Raw genomic sequence first — 18,160 nt, 5'->3', positions numbered from 1 at the left:
AAAAAGTAATCAAATGTAACATGGTCCATTTCTTTGATGAAGTGATTAAAATGGTTATATTTTGCATGGTAAATAATCTGTAAGTTATTACATTTCAGTTGTGCATGCCCATTATAATGAAGAACATTTTTACATTTTTCTATGTCTTCCACAGAGTTCCCAGATTGTTCATTCATCCACTCAGTTTCTGAACCACTTTATCCTCAAGACACCCTGGATGCGTTGGCTCTTCATCACAGGGCCGACATGTCCCCTTGAAAGTCGTCACAAATTTGTGTCAATATATTTTTCCACTGTTTTTGTAATGAGGTGCCACTCAACATTCTTTCTGAATATATACTGTATATGTACCAATGATCTCTGATGTTCATGGATCAGTTTCAAAGCCCTGTTTCAGTAACGAGGTTATTACTTTCATGATATTTTACTGGCATTTGGATAATTACCCCATCCCCTCAAGGGGAGGCAAGGGCTATTGTTGTTGCTTCAGTTTGCTTGTTTGTTTGATGTTAACACTCTAGCAGCAAAACTATTAGTTGAATTCATACCAAATTGGGTTTACAGATTGCCAGTCACCCAGAATAGATCTGATAACATTTTGGGAACAGTAGGTCACAGTTCAAATTTTTAATGAATTTTTAAATTCTTTTTTCCCTTCATCTATATTATAAAAGCTAAGTGACTTCTGTATGTGTGCGTGCATGCGTGCATGTGTGAATGTGTAAACACAAAATCACACAAAATCTGGAAAGAGCTGACTGATGCAGTTTGGCATATTTATGTGTTTTTGGTCAAGGAGCAAACTAGCGAAAAAGGCAAGCTGATAGGACCAATATTTTGGGAGACAGTAATTTTGGAATACAGTGGTCTTACAATCACGTTGCTGTACTCACAATGATTTGGCGGTGACTGCTGGACAAATGCAGTACAGCATGCACAAATACATGACAGCATAAAAACTAGCACACCTAGAACCCGTGGATCCCCACAGGTCTACAAGCTTAATGGGTATATAATATAATGGGTGAAATTTCAAATGTCTGTAGCAGCAAAACTGTTGGTTGAATTCATATGAAATTGGGTTTATAGATAGTCAGTTACCCAGAATACATGTGGTTACATTTTGGGAAAAGTAGGTCAAAGTTCAAATTTTTTATGAATTTTTTAAATATTTTTTTTCTCCCATTTACTTCTAATGGGCAAAATTTCATATGTCTATAAAACATAAATTTAGTTTCAATGTACTTCAAACTCAGCACATATATAGAGACAATTGATATGCTGACATCAGCACACGTATAGACATGATGACATCAGCTGGATCGATGCCAAAATAAGCTACAATATGTGAGAGGGGCGGGGTTTGTCGTGCCTGGCACCGCTTGTTTCTGTTTTGTTTGGATTGGAAAATCTGTTACATTGGTATTATACCAAGTATGTCTAAAGTTACTAATATGCATCATAGCTATGGCATCTTATATCAAAATCAACAATCGCTACTTAAATTAGCATCTGCTTTGGTTTGGGCAGAAAGGGGTTAAACAGACACACAACCATTCATTCTCACAGTCACACCTATAGGTGACTTAGATTGACCAGTTAACCTATTAAGGTGTATGTCTTTGGACGGTGGGAGGAAGCTGGAACCTGGAGAGAACCCACGCAGACACAGGGAGAACATGCAAACTCCTGAAATTAAACCCAGGACCTTCTTGCTGTGAAGCAACAGTGTTAATCTCATCCTTTCTGGATCATGCGTTTGTCATATTTGAGTGACACTGGCACAGAGTGGATATCTACCAGACATTATCCCACACATTAACCCTCAGCTTCATCAGACAAAGCAGTGTTAAGGTCCAGTCTCTTCATCCTTAACTAGATTTTACCACTGTAGAACCTGAACCTCTATGAGCAGTTTTTAGACTTAATGGCATCTTATATTAAAATCAACAATCGTTACTTAAATTATTAAACTTTACATAAATATCTGATTTGTTAGATGAACTTTCCAGTTATGTTAAATGGTACTGATTATGTATGAAGTCTTATGAATTCATCCTTTTCAGATTTTCAGAATCATAGAAAACTCAGCCAAACAACTTCTCCAGCCCTGACTAAAAGCATCTGCCTTGCTGAATAATAGTTACAATGAATCTTTATAAAAAAGCACCATGTTGCTTGATTTATTGTGAAGGATTAAAAAATGCTTGAGGGTTTTTTCAGACTGTTTCTTTCACTTTGATTCACACAGGTTTTCTGTCAAGGACCGAGTAAGAGTAACCCTGATGTTTCATGTTTCACGCTCAAAGCAGTGATGAGGGTCACTTGGTTACCTTCATTGAGGCCCTGGATGATTCAGGTATGCCATTTTCATATTTTCCTGTGATGATGCCGCACGCCAGCGGTGACCACGTCATCGCTCCAACTCCTGTCACCATGGAGACCATAGGAAGTCAAACAGAAGGAGGGGTTTGTATTGAAAGAATAAGTGTGACAAAATGTGTGAGAATGATGCAAGGAAAGGTGAAAATGTATGAGAGCTTATTAAAACACTGTGAAAATCAGCAACAGAAAGCCCTTTATTTGTTTAATTCTGAATCCTTATTTATTTTCTCATTTTTAATGAAGTGAGTGTTGGAATTCTGACCATAACATGTTGGTGCTAACTTTTCATTTCAATATCAAGTGAAATAGATTAATCTAACATAACCTCCTGAGACCCAGTAAGTAAACACTGTGGCTGTTTTGCATGAAATAATTGCCTTAATTGGAAAAAGCATGATGCAACAGTTTTTTCAAACACATTTATTTTTCTTTACATATATATGGGTGCTTTTATGAAACTGGTCCCTAAAAACAGGACATGGGGGCTAAAATTCAAACCAGATTTAGATTAATGTTACGAAGCAAGTTTGGAAGTACTTTGGACCTATTTTAAAAAATAAATACATACTGAGATAAAAGAGAAACTGTTTTTCAGGTAAAACACATTTTTATATTATTTTACATTATATTTAATACAAAAATGTGCGTGTAACACAGTCAGAAGGACACAAAAATTATGCGCTACTATTTTTTTGAATATCTCTTTATTCTCTCAAAGGTATATTTTGGGAATTGAATTAATTATGCAAGACAGAGTGTTTAACAAAAATAACCACTGTTGCAAAATGATTCGCGATTTATATGCGTTTAACTGGGCAGGTTCTGCATGTAACGCAAGTGGACACAATGGGTTACGTACAAAACCTGGAATGAGACTGGCGATTCATAAAAAAACTCACATGTCTGGATTAGAAAAACCACTAGGATCATCAAATTTAACACAGTGTCTTTATTTCTAGCAGTATATAAGACCATTTCAAGCCATGTTTTCCAAATCAAATGCACTGACACCTAGGAAGCTTTTCATGTCCCAATTTTGGTCCTATTTTTGGCCCCAATATTTGATTAAAAATTCATTAATTTTGGGATGGCTCAGAGCAAGAGTATAATTTTTTTGCAATTATCTGAGGTCCTGGGGGGAAATATGTCTAAATTTCTCTTATTATTGGGTCTAAAAAGCTGACAAAGTGCCAGGTACCAAAATGTACCCAGTTTCATAGAAGCATCCACATACATATATATAATATCTTTTTCAGTAGATTTTTTTTTTTTTCTTGTCCATTCCAGAGGACAAAAAAGCATTGCTGGGTTTCAGCAGGATAATTCACACATGCATAAGTAACACTTACCTATCTTATGGTAAAGTTCAGGCAATTGCACTTCTACTTTCTCCCTCTGGAAGAGATGATACTCTGCCTGCTCACACACCGGAGGGATCAGATTAAACTGTCTTGCCACCGAGTATGCTTCCTACAAGAGAAAAAAAAAAGAAAGAAAAAAAAAGGATAGCTGTTAGACAGATGAATCTTAGGTTTCATGTTTTTATAATTGTGTTGCTACTACTTGGAGCTCACAGCCTGTTCCTTGCTGCTCTGATGAGATAGATACTGATGTGATAAACACATAGGAGAAGGAGGGTGGTAATCATTTTGAGGAAGGTTGGCACAAATTTACATGCACAGCTCACAGTAAGACACCAAATCAATATTCCATATCATAACGCTCTAAGGTCTCATATTCAGATTTCCTCATGCGCTTCTTTTTTTTCTTTTTATCTGGATTTCCATGTCCTTTAGAAGACAGATCCACACACATGCAGAGCTTTTTTTTTTTTTTTTTAAATTAAACATTCCCTGCTCCTTTATTTTGTAGTCTCCTGCAGTGAAACACATGTCAAGATGCAAAAATGGTAGCAGGCGGGATCCGTTCAGCATAATGCAAGTGTTACACTGTGCTGCCACTCAGCGTGCAAATTAAAAACTGCCCTTTGGTTCTGAAAGCCGTGTCATGTACCCCGAGCCTGTGTGTGCAGGAACATGTGTGTGGGTTATACTGTACTGCTGCCTTGTCACGTACACTTAGAAGCAGTATTTACCGCCCTTCATTATTGATGCTATCTAAATTACACAGCTTTCATGTAGGCTGGTGTTCTACAAAGATATCTGCTCCCTTTCACTGTGATCACAGGGAGAGCATGTCAACACGTCGTGCTGTAGTTAGAGAGGGAGGGTGATAAAGACACGAAATGGAGAGGAGAGAATGGCTGTTAGGTCCTTCAATGTCACATTAGGAGTTCATTTCCATTGTTGTAGAGCTGAAGGGGGAAGCAGATTCCTACAAGAAGAGGAAACAATGCTGAAGGACACAACTGTTCCTCTGTGAAAAACTTCCTTTCATCATTTACTTTAATCATGTAGTCTGTTTTTCATTTCTCCTCCAATTTTTTCTCTGTGAAAAAGCAGTGTGTTCAAGGTAGTAAAAGATAATAAGCTTTTAACATTGATCCTAAAGGTATTAGGCTTTAGGACTATCATAATTAATGCATATATGGCTTCCTAGCTCAATTCACTTGATAAAGAGTTATCTAGGTACGCATACTGAGCCAGTTGCTGAGAAAAAGAGAGTTAACTATATTTTCAGTGGAATATTAAATCCAATCTGCTACAAAAGCTGTTTAATATGAGCTTGCCTTAGTTATATTTGGTGTTTAACTGATGATCTTGAAACTACAACTGACAGCATAATGCATGATACAGTAATATAGTAAAAAAACACAAATAAACTAGAAAAGCCCTCAGACAGTGCAGATCACCCCCCCGATCACTACCAAAATGTAATCATTTGTTCCTCGTGCCAGTATAAACATTTCCTGAAAATTTTACCCAAATCCGTCCATTACTTTCATTACTTTTTGAGTTATCTTGCTAACAGACGAACAGACAAACAAACAAACAAACAAACCTCGATGAAAACATAACCATTGCTGTTCCTTGGCGGAGGTAAAAAAAAAACAAACAGTTAAAAACAAATATGGTACTTACCATGATTTCCATGGCCGTCCACCGTGACGTCCCCCAGTACATTGCCATACCCTGGTTGATCACATAGGTCATGGCTCGAACAATTTCTGTAGAAACAGTCGGTCAGATGACATACTCATCTACAGTCATTTTATTAGGTCACAGTCAGCCATTTTGGAGAAGCACACAAGAGTACATGGAAGCACAGCATTGTACTGCCTAATATTGTCAGTTCTGTACTTCATTTGTATCTTCTACAACAGGGGTGTCCAAATCCGGTCCTTGAGGGCAGGTATCCCACATGTTCTAAATATTTCCCTCTCCAACACACCTGGAAGCCATTACATTGTTATCAGGCTTCTGCAGAGTTTGATGATGAGCTGATCTTTAATTGAACCAGGTGTGCTGGAAGAGGGAAATATTTAGAACATGTGGGATACCTGCCCTCAAGGACCGGATTTGGACACCCCTGTTCTATAACATGGAACTGAAACTCCCAATCACTTTTTTGAAGTCACTGTATTATCTCTACAAAAGCAGTCATTTTACTTAACAGAACACTAGGGTTATTGGTGAAGAGTTGCCTTGATCAGTTTACACTAATATTTCAGTTTTTGCCTAATTTCGAAAAATACAATAATCAGAGTAAGCTGTTTTTATGGTCAATGAAAGTGAATAGTCTAATTAATTTTCCTATTGTGGTAGACAGTCTACTGTGTGAACTCAACCTTCACAGCTTTCTTCCTTCAAACACCTTCTGGAAAAGGTGAGTTTTTCAAGATTTGCTCATATATCTATATATATATATATATATATAAACCTGTTAATATCCTCTGTCATCATATTCAACAGTAGGTGAGTTTTTCAATATTTGCTCATCTATCTATCTATCTATCTATCTATCTATCTATCTATCTATCTATCTATCTATCTATCTATCTATCTATCTATCTATCTATCTATCTATCTATCTATCTATCTATCTATCTATCTATCTATCTATCTATCTATATCTATATATATACATATATATATAAAGCTGTTGATATCCTCTGTCATCCCATTCAACAGTAGATGAGTTTTTCCTTCTAACCAGAAATGCAGCCTTTGCTCCAGATTATCCATCTCTACCAAAAAGGATCTTTGTCTATACCACAGCTGACAGTAACCTGCAGTAAAACATGCAAATTAGATTCATTTTCTGAATACACCATATACGGATCCAAACAATCCTGATAAACAACAATAATATCAGCATATCCCCCATGCCTTAATCAGAAAATGCTTTGGAAAAGAGCCTAATCCATAATATGCGAGTGGAAAATGCTGTTTTTATGACACCTGGCAAATTCAGAGTAGTGTGAAATTGGATAAATTTGTGGTATCATAGCATGCATGTAAATGTACAGGACTTTAAAACACTAGTTGGGATCCAGACTAACTGATCAAGGTAGTGGATCTGCAAGATTTTTTATCAATCTATTGGCTTTGAAGAGCTTTTGTGCCACATAGAGGGTGTGTGCATGTGGGGGGTAAACTGAGCTGTACTCCTGTGGGAATATAAAACACTGGCCATGGATGAGTACCTTAATCCCACTTTCAATACTGTAATCTGAACTATCACTTGAACCTGAAACACTCCTGTATGCTTTTCACCTTCAGCTCCAAACACATCTTTAGTGGATCAGTCTTAAACCCATTTCAGTAATTGACACTCTGAGGTTGCAGAATACTTACCATTAGGATTCAGGGAACAAAAACTCCAGGTGTTGATTGAATCCTGTATTCACTCAGTAAGAAGCTAATGGACTTCATTAAGGCTAAATGCATGAGAACAGACCAAGGAAGTCAGTTATTACAGCTTGAACATACACTGCATACACCAGAACGCAGAAAACAAAACTGAAAAACTGTTTTGTGTGAACGATCAGAGTAAAAAATGATCCGGCTTCAGACTGGTATGACTGTTCAGACTAGACAACAATAAAGCCTCATGAAACTGACTTCAGTGCATGAGATGAATGAATGATGGCCAGGAAACAGCCAAAAAGTACAGCAAATGATAAATATGAACTTCGAAAAGCACTAACTTCTTCATTATGTTCTAGTTTTGTGAGGTATAAACTCTGCAGGCGCCACCCGCCTCCTCAAGCCTCTCTCTTACCTGCTGACGGCTCATCACCGATCCCTAACAACTCTAGGGACAAACTAACAAGCTCCCGCACTAAAGCCCTCTGATCACATTCAAGGCACTGCATTTTTAATGATGCAATTAGATTCAACACTGCTGACTGTGCAAGCAAACTGTAGTCAGGGCCAACAAAAACTCTGATTAGGACTGTCATTAAGGTTATTCATCATCACACTGCTCACGCCAATTATACTGAAATCTCTCACTGTGGCAGGACCCTTGGAGTTTACTGATTCTTGGCAAGACTACTGAATATGAGGGAAAAGAAAGTAGAAGAAACATGAACGGAAAACAACTGACAATGGAGTCACAAAGAAGAGAAGAGTAAAGCGTCTGCACAAAATGTTCCCTTAAGAAAACTTCAAATGCCAAGTTTTGTGCCTCCTTCACTTTAAAAAGAACAATTTGGAAAGTAATGATTACCAGTATAAAACACAGATGCCCCACTAAATACCATCCTGCCACAGGAAACAGCACACAGACAAGTAAATAACTCCATCTCTTTCCTAACTCTTGCTACTGTCGTCTTCCTCTTCATCCCTCTTCCAGCCCTCCTGTCATCCGGCTTGCTCTTTCTCCAGCAGCACGCTGTGATTATGCACACTGCGTTCACATTTAAATGCTACTCGCTTCAATTTCCGGCCAATATAACAAAAGCAAAGGAGAGGAGGGAATGGAAAACCAGTCCGCGGAAGGAAGGAAGAGCAATAGATCTAACAGCTGAAGGAATTAAAAAGGAAATGAACAGTGAGTGCAGATGGTTGGGAAAAAGTAAGTTGAGAAAGCAGGAGAACTTTTTGCAACAATATAAATTCTATTATATCTGGTTTGCTGCAAATTGCTCAGCCACAGCATGAAATTCATGATTTTTCTAAATGTCACTGAATAAATGTTAATTTCACATTATAATTCTCATCTGAAAGAAAATAACCACCATTTCCTTTACAACATTACTGTTATGAATACTCCACAATAGGGAGGCATATAAAGCATATAAAGTATCAGAAAAAAAAAGAATGATTTCGTTTTGGGGTGTTTGCAGATGCCTCCACTAATGATTTTCAAAGAAGTGATATGTAGTATTTCTTAGTAAAAATATAAAAAAAAATGTAACAAATGTAACCTAAAGCAATCACTCAAGTGATTAGAGTAGTTCTGACATTATGTTAAAGACATCATTGTCTTGTCCTGCAGTGATGTACAGTGACTTTACAGGCCAGCGTACCATTGAAAACGTAGGACATGACTGAGATAAAGATGACAATTGGTAAGTGACTTTCAGAGTCAAAGAAAGTGACAAACTGATAAAAAATAGAAGAATTGTTGTTTTCACCACTGGACTAAAATGCTGAAAAAGAGTGAGTTTGATTATTAAGCGTATGAGTAGAGATGGGAATCGAGAACCAGTTCTTTTTGAGAACCGGTTCCCAGTAGCTCGATTCCTTGCAATCGTTTGCCTGCCTGCTTACTGATTCTGCTTATCGATTCCGCCTTCGTTGTGCATTCGCAATGACATCACACGTACGCTGCATTGTTTTGGTCAGAACGTGGCCAATATGGCATTGAGGCAGAAACGGTCTAAAAAGATGACACCAGGTCCACTTACTTGGAACACTTGCAAAGCTTCTGTGTCTTCAGTAGGGTGGAATCCCTCCAATATCCTCAAACATTTGTCCACAGCATGTCAATCATTTACAGGAATATCACGTATTTGATACTCTACTTAGCGGCGATTGTGAATGTAGCGGCAGAGTGAACACCGGGCCGGTTCCGGTGTGGGCAACAAACGTAACTCCTCAAATACAAGTTTCTGAAGGTAAGGAGGGAAAGGAAATGAGGTGCACAACAACGGGAGACAAGCCGAGCCAAGTCGAACCGGTTCCACGTAGTAGAAATGTGGCAATAGAGGAATTAGTAAAGCGTCTTTAGTTTCACTTTCACTGTACCCCCCCCCGAACCGGGCCCAGCGTCATCTGTTATTATTATTTGTACATACTGTATATGTTATATTTTCTGTGCAGAGATGGAAATATAAGACAGTTAATGCAAACACACCCGTTTGTACTCTTTTATTCCTTCACCCAATGAGAATCGATAAGGAATCTGATCGATAAGCAAAATTGATAATGGAATCGGAATCGTTAAATTCTTAATGATTCCCATCCCTACTTATGAGGCTATACAGTTATTATAGGATATTATTATCTTTGTTAAGTTCACTGTTTGTTGAGCCACAGTTCAGAGTAAACTATGACAGTTCTGACTTTGTTTGCATGATTCCTCATCTTTGGACCAGCTACTGACAACACAAACTGCACAGAAAACAGAGGTGATTTTTGGTTTTACTGTTACTATTTTCTGTCTAAAAAAGGAGCCAAGCAAACAGAGCTAGAATGTCAACTACCAGATGACTCAGCTTTTGAACATTATAAGACAACAGTGTTTTGTTTTGTTTTATACTTTGACCAAATGAGTTTTTGAGAAAACTTGATGATATCATAATACAGATCTGTGTAAACTACCTTCACACCTTCTTCAGTGAGTGATTCAGTCTGTGGATACATGGTGCTGATTTGTTGGGGTTTTTTTGGAGCTGTGAGTGTGTTCTGGTATGAAACTTCCTCCTGCTGTTGATAGTTTAAAATATCAATACCACATACAGCCACTTTAACTTCTACCAATTAAAGCAATCAAAAAGATCTATTTAAACTTAATTGCATTAATCTGAAAAAAACAAGAACCTAATTTACATGAAACCTTCTTATTGACTAAGTGTAAGCACTGATTAATGAGGTATTATTAACGGTCTACAACTACACAAGTCAGATATATAATTACTACCTGCAAATACTGTTCTAATCTGAACGTCAATAAGTAACTTCTTGGTCATTTTTTGTACTCACTCTCTTCAGTTTGTGTAAGGTTAAAAAGATATGGAGTATAACACAAAAAGAATAAATAAACGGCATTAACATCATCATACTTTCTGTTTAAAAATACACCACATACACTGATCATGAAAAATTCACCACACTGTTTCAGGCCAAGGCGTCCTGTGGATTTTATTATTTTGTTATTTTCTGGTTTTATAAATTGTCTTGTAAGTACAATGTTGCCCTCCAGCCAGTGAATTCTTTATCATCACCCCCTCACACACACCCCACCCCCACCAAGTCCTGAGTCCTGGGATTTCTTTTAAAAAATCTGTATGTTTTGGACATTTTCTTCTTTGAACACTAAAAACACTATTTATACCAACGACATTATCACCAAACTCCAAGTTATAGCTCACACAAAAATGTATGAAAACCTGATGTGATGCTCTGCTGCTGTAAAACACAGAAATTAAAAAACAAATTTCACTATGTACCTTAAATTGTGGAGTACTTCTTGAAAAGCCTAGCGTGGATCCCTCTACTTTTAATAATTATCGGCCTATTTTGAAGCTGCCTTTTATATCCACGATTTTAGAAAAAGTTGTTGCTAAGCAGCTAGTCACCGCTCTGAATAGGCACAGCATTTTAGATGAATTTCAGTCTGGTTAACGTCAGTGGCACTGCTTTACTTAGAGTCTCCAATGGCATTTTGATGGCCTCTGATGCTGGTAAATGCACCATCCTCATGCTGCTTGATCTCAGTCCGGCTTTTGATACTGTGGACAACAGCATCTTGCTAGACAGGTTGAGGGACTGGGTAAGGATCTCTGGGAGCACCCTTGACTGGTTTACATCCTATTTGTCTGACAGAAGCTTCTCTGTTGCTGTCCCTACTCATATGTCTCATGTCTCTCGTGTGGGGTGCCCTAAGGTTTGGTTTTGGGGCCGGTTTTATTTTCCCTTTATATGCTCCCTTTGGATAAAATTATTAGCCATTTTAAGAGTGTCTCCTATCATATACACTACCAGGCAAAAGTTTGGACTCACTTGGTTTTTCTTTATTTTTATGTGTATTTACATTGTAGATTCTCACTGTAGGCATCAAAACTATGAATGAACACATATGGAATTATGTAGTTTAAAAAGATGTGACAAAACTCAAAGCATGTTTTATATTTTAGATTCTTCAAAATAGCCACATTTTGCTTTTACTACTGCTTTGTGCATTCTTGGCATTCTCTCGACGAGCTTCATGAGGTAATCACCTGAAATGTTTTCCAAAAGTCTGGAAGGAGTTCCAAATGATACTGAGCACTTGTTAGCCATCTGTGGTCCATCTCATGTCATTTAAATAAGAAGGTGAGTCCAAACTTTTGCCTGGTAGTGTATATGCTGATGATCTTCAATTATATTTTTCTTTTAACCCTGAGATAACGACGGAGGTAAATGAACTACATGAGTGTCTGACTCAAATTAAGGACTAGATAGCCTCTAACTTCCTGCAGTTAAACAATGCCAAAACTGAGGTTCTCATTGTTGCTCCTGATTGCAGTGTGTCTAAGGTGACCAGCAGCATTGGGTCTTTTGGTTGTAATGTGCAGTCAAAAATCAGAGACTTAAGCATCATTTTTGACCAAGCTATGCACCTTGACAAGCTTGTAAAAAACCAGACTCGATCATACTATTTTCATCTAAGGAACATTGTTAACTCTGATCCATAGTCTCACATTCTGAGCTGGAAATGATTATCCATGCCTTTATATCATCACACTTAGACTACTATAATTCCCTCTTTACTTGCCTCAGAAAATGTTGTCATATCACCCCGGTCTTAGCGTCTTTGCACTGGCTGCCTGTCAGTTTCAGGGTGCGGTTCAAGGTTCTGGTCATCACTTAAAGAGGTCTTCATGGTCAGGCACCGCTTTATCTTATTGAATTGTTACATCAGTATGCTCTCACGTGACCACTGAGGTCAGCTGATTAGGGTCTGCTGCTCATCCCCCGTACCAGGTTCAAAACCAAAGGGGACAGAGCCCTTTTAGCAGTCGCTCCCAGATGGTGGAATGCCCTTCCACCTAATCTACAAGCAGCAGCCTCCGTGGACATTTTTAAAAGGTGTCTCAAAATGCACCTTTATTCTAAAGCATTTATGGCTATTTCATTGTTTTATCTGGTATTTCAGAATTTCACATTTTTTCTGTGTTGTTGTCTTATTTCCTCTAATCTGTAAAGCACTTTGTGAGTTTTTCTCTGAGAAGTGCTACATAAATACATTTTACTTACTTAAATTCAATTACTTTGAGAAGCTAAAAATATAGAGGCATGAAGACTTTGTGACTTTCCATAAGGTTGGATGTTGATTGGTCGACTCACCCTCCATGGGAGTATTGCTGTCCGGGCGGTTGGCGAAAACCACATCTACGTACTCCATCTGCATCCGCTGTAGAGAGCCCTTTAAGCCTGAGATTAACACAATAACATACAGACTCAGTAAACTAACAAAAAGGAGTGTATTACTGTACAACAATAATTCTCAACTGGTGGGTCGTGACCCACAAGTGGTTTGCAAACCCGTTTTCAGTGGGTTGTGGGCCTTTTTCTAGGCAAAAAAAAATGTTAAGAAACCAATCTTGTGCTTTATTCACACTCCTCAACAGTAGGTGGCGGTAATGCAATGTAATGCTAATTAATACCAGACATTTCACAGTATGAAAGAAGACCCAAAAGTTTCTATTCAAATCATGGTGAAACTCAGGTATGACAGTGACTTCATCAGATATAGTTTTACCTGCACTGAGGACAAAAACCTCAGTGTATTTAATTCTTGAATAAGTGACTGAATGCACATTTTTGGTATCAGTTAAAATATACCTAATTTCGTGTTAAAAGGGAATATTTCCATATTTAGCATCACCACCTCTTTGTTAGCATACTGTGATATTCTGTATTATCCCAGGTTTAAAACACACCATCTTTTTATTAAATAGGTTTGAGTTTAACTTTTATCAGTTTGGGTTATGGCTTGTCATCAAAGGGTGATGGTGAGTCCTGAAGCCAGACCAGTTGAGAATAATCCGTGTATCATTCGTTCATTAGTTTTTCAATTTAAAACCAAAAATCAAATAAATTTTCAAAACCAGAATGAAAAATGGATAACGGTTCATTTTTCGATTTCCCGATTTTGTGCTCAAATGAAAAATGGAAAAAACGGATAACAACCGTTTCATTCTATTTTGCTTTTTTCAATATATTTAGGGTGTCTGACCCAGAAGTAGTCGTTACTAGGGAAAAAATAAACAAATGGGATCATGGCCGGACTGGAGGAATATTAGGCTATAATTAAGCAGCTATTTGATAGGTACGGAAGCATATTGCATTCACACAAAAAAATAAATTCGGCTCTGTTTTTCTCAATTGACAAGATAATTTTCTCGTTAATTCAGAAAAACAGAGCCGAATTTAATTTTTTTCAGAAAACAGTATCTCATTCATTCAGGAAAAGAGCCAAATTTATTTTTTTGTGTGAATGATATATGCTTCCATATCCAACAGCTGCTTAATTACAGCAAAATATTCCTCTAGTCCAGCCGTGGTTCCATGTGTTTACTTTTTCCCTAGTAACGACTACTTCCAGGTCAGACAACTGAACTATATTGAAAATAGCAAAATCGGATGAAATGGTCGTTATCTGTTTTTTCCATGTTTCATTTGAGCACAAAATCGGGAAATGGAAAAACAAACTGTTATCCGCTTTTCATTCTTGTTTTGAAAATGAAAAAACAAAAAAAAAGAGTCATTTTTTTGTTTTTTCATTTTTGGTTTTAAATTGAAAAACGAATGAACAAATGATACACGGACTGAGAATCCCTGCTGTAAAACACCTTCACTTTAGTAAATGTAGACGCTCCTGGATTCTGATAGTAAGTGGCTGCAGGTCTTATTAAGGAGGGTTTATTAGTGTGCTGGATGTGTGTCATTGTGTTGACATGTTTTACCTTCAATAATGTGTTTCCTTGACAGGCCTCTCTCTGTCTCTGCTCTAATGATAGAAAAAGAGAACGCCAAAATGAGCTCAGCATCAGTGCAGCTATCAATCACAATGAGCGACGCACAGACTGACAGACTCCCTCCACCGTCTGACCCCAGTGAGACAACAGAAAAACACAAGATCAGAAAGTGCATATCATGCTGTTTTATGGAAATGGGTCAGCGGGCTTTCAACTGTTCAGCCTCATTATGCATCTGAACTCTGGAGAACACCGTCAGAGGACTGAATCTCAGAGAAATGAAGGAATGTTCAGGAACCGATTGAATGAGTTCATCCTTATCACCAGACCCAGTTGGATGGTCTCAGGAGCTTGACAATCTCAGTCTATGTATGTATGTGTGTGTGTGTTCACTAAAAATCAGATTTCTTTATCCACTGTCCAGCTCCAGACTCAGAAGAGGAGTCGGTTGTTCAAGTGGTTATTAGTGTTTGTGACATTATGTTTCTTTGGCTCTTTTGACAAAATAAAAATTCCTTAAAAATCAATTCTGTGCTTTCGGAAGGCTAAACCTTTAACACCTTTGAAATGGTGAAAACACTGAACATAAGACACATGAACATTAATGTCTCTTTGCATCATTTATAGTTTCTATTTTTAACTAATCTGTGTGATTTGAGTAGCTTTTTGTGTAAAGAGAATGTGGGTAGATTATAAAGTCATGCTATATCTTGGTATGTGTCTTTTTTTTTTTTTTTTAACAATATATCACTTACAGTAATTGTTCCATAAATTCAACAGAGAAATGTTCTCAAGTAGTCATAACACACTTCCGCAGATTTTGACATTTTCTTCCTTATTTGCACCCTCCTCACAAACAATTACTGTTAAGAATGAATTATTTTGATGTCACATTCTTTCTAGCTTTGTTTGAGTTGACTTCATCCAAATTTCCTGTTGCATTTGTGTCATATGGAAGAACACAAAAGGCCCAAATGACAAAAAAAATATTGCAGAAAAGAGAATGAATCACAACACAATCATATAAACAAAGCCTATTTATAAAAGTTTTTCTATTGTCACTGGATATACACTGCCTTTCCAACAAGAGTTATGCCTGGATTTAACTAAGAAAATAGTTCCGATCCTCCCACTGGATAATTATTGCAGTGATTAATATGTTTCAGCTTGTTAACTTCTACTGATCCACTGAAGAGCTTCTCACTTCTTAACCCACAAAGACCCAAACAGCCATAATCATCCACTGATCTAAAATGTTTAATAATTTCTCATCCATTAATCCTATCAATACATATAAATAATTGGTGTAAAATACAGTTTGTCATCTTTTCATGGTTGTCAGATATGACCCATTTGGATGTTCAGAGGCTTTGTAGTTACCGTGGAAACACCGTCGTCTTCTACAACATTGATTCACCAGTAAACCCCATAGAGTTGGCTCAATGACAGTGGATGGAGACACTGGGTTTTACCTTCAATTATTGATATTTTTGCTGAAAAATTTACTTTTTCTATTGTTTTCTCTGTTTTGATATAATAAATTTCAAGTTTAATCAGAGCTTTTATGAACATCAACATGATCAAAAAATTAAATATAGGAAAATACCAGATTATTCACTTCAAACTACAAAATATAGAGGATAATAGTATAATAAATGGTGATAAATCTCGTAAGAAAGGTTAAATACAGAGGAAAATTAATTTGGGAACTGACACAAAAGTAGCACTGGGTCTTTGTGGGTTAAACATCCATCAGTTTGATATAGATCATGTGGTCTGATGAGTCCAGACTGATCCTATTCCAGAGTGATGAATGCATTAGGGTGAGAAGAGAGTCAGATTAAGTGATTACCCATCATGCATAGTGCCTACAGTACAAGCCTGCGGGGGTAGTGTTCTGATCTGGGGTTGATTCAGTTGATCAGGTCTAGGTTCAAGTCAGCTGAACCTGAATATACTGGAAGACCTTTTTTTTTTCTTCCCCCATGGACCAGACATATCCAAAGATGATCAACACCAGGATTCATCAGGATCAAATAGTTAAAGAGTGGTTCAGGGAGCATGAGACGTTATTTACTCAGTGGACCGACTTGGCAAAAAAAAAAAATACTCAATGCAACCTTAAACAGAAATAAATTATGTGACATTATGGTAACACTGCATAAACGACGCTGTGGTAAATGCATTCTGTAACCAAAGTTAGACATGCTCCGACAAAATATTGTGTGTTTGACCTTTTTGGCTGGGCAGTGTATATCATGATAATACACAACTTACTTTCCTCCCCAGTAGAGTTTGGTTGTAATGACAAGGCTGGATCGCCTGAGAAAAAGCAAAGAAAGATACAGACAAGAACACTGTAACACATAATGGATGGCTTGTTGTTTCTATGGGTTCTGACTGTCACTAAAGTACAGTAAAGGGTTTAAATATGTAAACGTCCACCGCTCTTGGAACTGGAGGACTAGTAATCAGTGATGTATTCAACAGGTGTGAATGTGATGCCCACGCTCCGGTGACACCATGTCATTATACATCTGGTGCTCTGTTACATGATTAAATTCTACCTCTCTGCATATTCTTCTGCAGCCCTCAAAGTAACCAAGCAACTATGAACTCGTCGACGTCATTTTTTGATACATTATTTGTCATCGGGCATCACAGGCCTTCCTCCGGCAGATTCAGTCTCATTTCATTCAGTAAATCATCGCTGTTGATGAAAGTGAAACAACACTGAAAGTTGTGTTTTACATTATGCAGTGCAATCTCAGATAAAATCTATTCTAACATTTTAAAGTGGGTTGAAATCCCTCTGAACCATCTGTTCCGTCCCCTAAACTCATGACGATACTCAGATGCTGAGATGTCAACTTCAGTGTGGCTGCATCAGCAACAAACCGCCTACTGGTGTTACAGAAACAGCTCAGTACATGACACTAAGCTGCATAATGACGGACAAGAGAGAAGCAGCGAAACATCCTCACATTGGCGCTTCATACTAAACACAGACGGATGTTTCTGTAGGACTTGCTTTGCATTTAATAAGCCATGAAATCTACTACCAGAAATTACAGCCTAAGTATTAAATCCTTAACACTTTCAGGTGCACACACCCTCACACACTACAGATCACATATATCATCTGAATTTCCTCTGATGTTAACTCTCTTCGCCTTGATCAATAATGAAAACACAGAGCATGTTTTAATAACTCCATAAAGGGAATATTTAAATGTGTGGAAACAGAGAAAACCCTGCAGCAGAACTTGCAATGAAACTATTTTCTTGCAGCTGCACAGTGATAAAATCTGTCGACACCTGTTTATGCGTAGAAATAAAAAGCTAATAATAATAAAATAGCAATAAAAATTTCTGTCTGACTTGAAATCAACAAGACTCAGATGAGATGAAAGTCTGAGTAAAAACAGATCTGTCTCTCATACACACTCACACTGACAAACACGTTCACACATACACCAGAAAAAGTAAAACCTCTTTTGTTTTGTTGTTTTTTTTTCTCTCACACATTTTTCTTACCGCCTCTTGCAACATACTGTACATACACACCATTCATCTCTATATTTCGCAGGGAAGCGATGAAACAATCAGGCACATTAATGTCTCCATTACCTCCAGCACTTCTTCTTGATAATGTTTCCTAGAATGATTTCAGCCCTGCAA

The 18,160-nt window shown here is 37.5% G+C and overlaps 1 protein-coding gene across 2 annotated transcripts in view; it reads right to left on the bottom strand.

Moving 5' to 3' along the window:
* kcnab1a (potassium voltage-gated channel subfamily A regulatory beta subunit 1a) overlaps positions 1 to 18,160 on the bottom strand; it is a 144,512-nt gene that overhangs the window by 5,617 nt on the left and 120,735 nt on the right. For both annotated transcript variants that reach the window (XM_030152205.1, XM_030152206.1), the window contains exons 5-11: positions 18,110 to 18,154; positions 16,757 to 16,801; positions 14,468 to 14,511; positions 12,846 to 12,932; positions 5,427 to 5,512; positions 3,735 to 3,855; positions 2,334 to 2,428 (exon numbers count right to left, since the gene is read on the bottom strand). In XM_030152205.1, the coding sequence (XP_030008065.1) occupies positions 2,334 to 2,428; positions 3,735 to 3,855; positions 5,427 to 5,512; positions 12,846 to 12,932; positions 14,468 to 14,511; positions 16,757 to 16,801; positions 18,110 to 18,154 (523 nt within the window). The remainder of the gene's footprint in view (positions 1 to 2,333; positions 2,429 to 3,734; positions 3,856 to 5,426; positions 5,513 to 12,845; positions 12,933 to 14,467; positions 14,512 to 16,756; positions 16,802 to 18,109; positions 18,155 to 18,160) is intronic.

The sequence above is a fragment of the Sphaeramia orbicularis genome, chromosome 13 (genome assembly GCF_902148855.1).
Source record: "Sphaeramia orbicularis chromosome 13, fSphaOr1.1, whole genome shotgun sequence".
Lineage (NCBI taxonomy): Eukaryota > Metazoa > Chordata > Actinopteri > Kurtiformes > Apogonidae > Sphaeramia > Sphaeramia orbicularis.
This window is presented reverse-complemented; position numbering and strand designations above follow the sequence as displayed.